Consider the following 5,007-nt stretch of genomic DNA (forward strand, 5'->3'; position numbering starts at 1 on the left):
ATGAATTGATACTATAAATAAAATTTAATTGAATTTCCCAATTCAAAGTCTTCCCACCAGCTCGCTGCTCTGAAGGAAACATCTCAACTCTTCATCATGGGCAGCGAGATCAAACACAATTCTCAAGTCAACAACTTAAGGAATGATCCCTGAAAGTATGGTCTTGGTTTGTTCTGGATGTTTCTCAGTCTTATGTCTGGAGACACATGGCTGAATCTTATAACCCTTACATGATAGCTCCTCTACTCCTCGGTCATCGCCTGAACTTGAAGTTGTTATGGCCCTCCTCAGTGAAGGCCATCTCAAAGCTCTTATCTGCCCCGATGACCCTAACTCATCATCCTAGGAAAGGACTTTTCATCCCTCAAAAACACATTTTCTCGTTTCCTTTCTCCTCCTGTGACTTCCTTGCATCTCTCCCACGCCTCCTCGGTGAGAGGGACTAAGAAGCGAGAAAGGGAGGCAAGTAGAGGAGTCGAGGAGGCAATTTAAGGGTTATAATATTCACTGTATCTTACTAGCAGAAGTTGAAAATCTGCAGAAAAAAAAGACAATGAATGTGCATTGCCATCCACTGTTATGTGAATATTATGGATTTTGCACCTTGCGTTTGTGGTAATAATTCTCTACACTAATGGGAAAACCTGATGTAAATGTGACATTTCTGTTTGTTTCATGTGTTAATTTGAGGAAGGTTACAGCCTCGTTTCAGTCTCATGCTTCAAACATTTCCTATAAATGCCCTGTTTTTCTAAAGACCGTATGTTTTCCACTCGTTGTGGTTTGTGGTCGTTGTGCTGTCGGCTAGGTACAGTTTTACTTTTGGTGCTGAGACAAGTCTGAGCAGCATCAGTTTGGATGCTTTCACTTTTCATTCTGCTTATCTTTTGCAAACGTCTGTGCCATCTGTGAGTTGCATGTCAAATTGACCAAAACGCTCCTTGTGTCATTGGGGAAAGACATCATGTCAAAAAAAAGGTTTCAGTGAATTGTTATCTTTGACAGAAAACATTGAAACACTGCCTAAAAAAAGCAAATAATTGCATGCTGCTGTGCAAAACCAATATGGGAAACATTAACATCAACATGCTGGCATTCTCATTGTAAGCATGGTGGCATGCTAATGTGAGCATTTAGCTTTGGTACAGCCTAAGATACAACATTTCTAACTCTCCGTCTCAGAATCAAACAATTAAGTTTTTTGGGGATTTACATAAATCAGATATCAGAGTGAAAATAAATCACTGACTTGTTTTATGACACCTGCAAAGAAAGAACACACACACACACACACACACACACACAGAATGTTGGCCAAAGTGACTTTGCTTACAAAAAATAGTCTGAAATGTAATTTATAAAAAGGGGCTGCCAATGTTTCACATGAGACAAAAGTGTTATGATCGTTTTTTTATCTACGTCATATTTTATTTCTCCCTTTTTAAGGTTCAATTCAACATATTGATGAGCAACAAAGGTTCCGGGTGGATGGAGAAACAGTTCCACTTCATAAATCCTCCAAAAGACAAAAACTGTCTTGAATATTGTTATATTTATTTTATGTTTATTTGCATAGGGACAAGTATGTAGCATAGACTTTTGCCACACACCACAGTATGTGTAGCCTAAGCTAACTTGCAGTGTACATCCCTAGATGGACACTTTGGTCCATTTTTGCTTTTCCTGAGTTTTCAAATGCATCAACCTGAGATCTCAGAAAAAGGGGTTCAACGAACCCACTATGTTGCAACATGTTAATAAGTGAGCCTTAGAGATATTGACTGCTGTATTTTCAAATTTTTCGCACAGAGCCAGTTTCCCTCTACTTCTTCTCAGCTAGGACATGCAAACTACCACTTTAAGTAACGTATTTTGACACACATTTATCAAACAATCATAGCACAATCCTACTGCACCTGTTTGAATGTGAAACTATAGCTTTACAGTGAACTAACCCTAATTTACTGTATAAATCAGCGAGGTGTGTGCTATTGTTGTTCCACCTAAAAATAGTTCTCTCTGGCTGGAGCAGATTAAACTAATTTCAGCCTAAAGAAGTGAAAACTGTACCTAATATTCATGTTCCGTGTTTGAGGTCAATTTATGATAAGCACAACATTGTGAGATACTGTGAAAAGTAAACGTATTTTCACAGTATTTTTTATAGTTGTTTTGCTCTGTGTATTTTGACTGGTATTTAGTGTGATTGGAAGTTGAACAGAGGCAGTTATAACTAGAATTAACAAAGATAATTAATGTTTTCATGGTTTGTTATTAAACGATAACCAGAACTAAGAGTATTCTGCCCTGATAAATGATGTTCCTGTAGTCATAAATCAACATTTTGCCTCTATAATACACACAGTGTGAGGGACATTGGGAACTGTACACAAGCCATTTTGAACCTCCTGTGTTCACCCTCACATCAAACATGTGTGCTGTTAGAGGAAATGTGTGCAGAAATGGAAAAAGCGCACTTTCTCAATGCATGACTTAACCAACATCCTGACATCAAATGTGACTAAAACCTTATTCTCGGTTCAGTGTCATGTCTATCTGCTGCAGAGTCTGATGAACTCCACACACCTGTTCAGGCTGCCACATAGGAAGGATGTGTTTGACGCTTCGCTGCTGTTTCCCCTGCAGATCATGCAGAAAAGAAGGTAAGAGAAGCTGCTTACAACACAGCATCATCCAGGTTAGCATTTCAAATGTTAGTATTATACCAACAACGCTGATGTGACCTACTGCGGTTTAGATGTGGAACATTTACCATGTAACTTTTAAGAAGTGAAACATGGATTATCTGGAAGAATCTGCAGCAGCATGGACATTCAGATGCTACATGGACATTCAGAGAGTCCCTCAGACCAAACACAGAGCAGAGATAACACTGCAATAACTTCAGAAAAAGTCTCCAAGCATCCTACTGGGACCACCGACCGGACAAACAGCACTCCTCATCCAATCAAATCTAGAGGATCTGGGGCGTAAAAAAAAAAAAAAGAAGAGAAACTATACAAGTGCTCATGTTGCCTTTACAGAGGATTCCATGAACTCGACTAATACTTAGAGTGTGTGTGTGTGAATGAGACATTTGAGTTTTTAATTCACGAGCGAAAATGTCTAAAATCTTTTTTGGTTTTATTTACCTTTGGTGGCAAAAAGGGTAAAACACAAAATGTGAAATTAAATCAAGGGTCTACAGTAATTGCTTTCTGAAGACCCTAAATACAAAATGTCATGTAAATGAAAAATAATGAAAGACATATTACAAGGTACTGGGCAAGGTTCAATTATTCAATTATGTATCGTTTTACAACAGGGTTTATTTGTAAAATGTTATTTTTTGCCCCTTCATGCTACACACACATACTGTAGAGCATATAAACACAGGTTTAAATTAGAACGGGATGAAACTATATGTACCCATACTCAATTCTACATTATTTATTATTCAATTAATTTTGATTTAAATCATACATTTTCTTTAAGCCTCAATGCAATGATTTGCATTACATAGCGCATTTCTCCTTTGCCAGACACTTTGCATCTCATTCACCCATTTTCACACACATTCATACCCCGATTGGGAGCAGCATGGGGGTTCAGTGTCTTTGACATTTTGACTTGGGGTGTCATGGAGTGAAAGTACTTAGTTACATTCCATTACGGAAAAGTTTGTTAGCCGCAGCCCTACACATGTGGACCCAATTGTTCGATGGGTGAAAACATTTGCCAATTATTGTTGACAGTCATGACCGAAAGAACGAGATCCAGGGTACAAGTGGCCGAAATGGGTTTCCTCATGAGGGTGGCGGCTCTCCCTTAGAGATAGGGTGAGAAGCTCAGTCATCCGAGAGCTCGAGTAGAGCCGCTGCCCTTCCGTCGAAAGGAGCCAGTTGAGGTGGTTCGGGCATCTGTAAGGATGCCTCCTGGCGCCTCCCTAGGGAGTGTTCCAGGCACGTCCAGCTGGGAGGGCCTCGGGAAGACCCAGGACTAGGTGGAGAGATTATATCTCCAACCTGGCCTGGGAACGCCTCGGGATCCCCCAGTCGAGCTGGTGATGTAGCTCGGGAAAGGAAGTTTGGGGTCCCCTACTGGAGCTTCTGCCCCCGCGACCCGACACCGGATAAGCGGATGAAGATGGATGGATGGATGTTGACATCATTCTCAGACTCATTACTTTTTTGGGGTATGTAGTCCTAAATTGGTGCTGGACAAGTTGTGTTTTTGGTGGTGCTGGAGGAGAACTAAAGGGGATCCCCAAAGTCTGAATGTGGACCATGAGTGTCTGTACATTGTACTGTCTGAGTGTGTGTGTGTGTGTGTGTGTATGTGGGTTGGTCGGTGGACTTTCCACCACTCAGGGGAGTTATTTTTCATATGCATCATCCTCAGCAGGAGGAGCCTGGTGTTTTAAAAGCCAGCCCCCCCAGCTCAGTGCAGCTGTACAGTTCACAACAGAACAGACACTGTGAGATCAGGGTGAGTAACTGAGTGAGGGCTGAACAATTTTAAGATTTTCAGATTAATCTGCATGTCTAGACCGGATCATAGTGCATCACTCTTAAGAAAGTGAGCAACTTTAATCACTTTACAATGATTGTTAAACGTGCTCTGTGGACAGGCTGAGCCACTTTCCACTTTCTTATTTGTTCAGTCTGATTTAAAAAGTTGTGTAACATCTCGAGGATCAGTTTTAAAATGTATGCATTAATGAAGATGAGAAGGGAAAGTTATAATTGAATGTTAGAATCTGTTAATGTTGTATTAATGCACAGTTTTTTTCATGTTATTTGCACATTCTGTTTTTTATTTGTATGTAGGCTACTTTCACTTTGTATTATTCATGAATACACGGATTATTAGGGATGCTTAACTATTATAAATACACTATGATGACAATGAGAATACTGATGGCATGGTTTTACTGGACACTGGGCTGTTACACTGTGTAATTTTGTGATTTAATTGTTGATTGATTGATTGATTGATTGATTGATT

At 39.9% G+C, this 5,007-nt stretch overlaps 1 protein-coding gene and 1 pseudogene across 4 annotated transcripts in view; one reads left to right on the forward strand and one right to left on the reverse strand.

The window, feature by feature from the left end:
• The window catches only part of LOC116695539 (tumor necrosis factor alpha-induced protein 2), a 32,289-nt gene that overhangs the window by 13,755 nt on the left and 13,527 nt on the right, over positions 1-5,007 (forward strand). For 2 of the 4 annotated variants that reach the window (XM_032525857.1, XM_032525856.1), the window contains exon 1: positions 2,530-2,663. The exons of 1 other annotated variant lie outside the window; for it this stretch is intronic. In XM_032525857.1, the coding sequence (XP_032381748.1) occupies positions 2,612-2,663 (52 nt within the window). In that variant the 5' untranslated portion in view covers positions 2,530-2,611. Of the gene's footprint in view, positions 1-2,529; positions 2,664-4,086; positions 4,489-5,007 lie in introns of those variants that run through there. One more of the 4 variants, XM_032525860.1, reaches the window with a different exon arrangement.
• On the reverse strand, positions 53-165 carry LOC116696306 (uncharacterized; annotated as a pseudogene).

This window comes from Etheostoma spectabile, chromosome 9 (assembly GCF_008692095.1).
Source record: "Etheostoma spectabile isolate EspeVRDwgs_2016 chromosome 9, UIUC_Espe_1.0, whole genome shotgun sequence".
Lineage (NCBI taxonomy): Eukaryota > Metazoa > Chordata > Actinopteri > Perciformes > Percidae > Etheostoma > Etheostoma spectabile.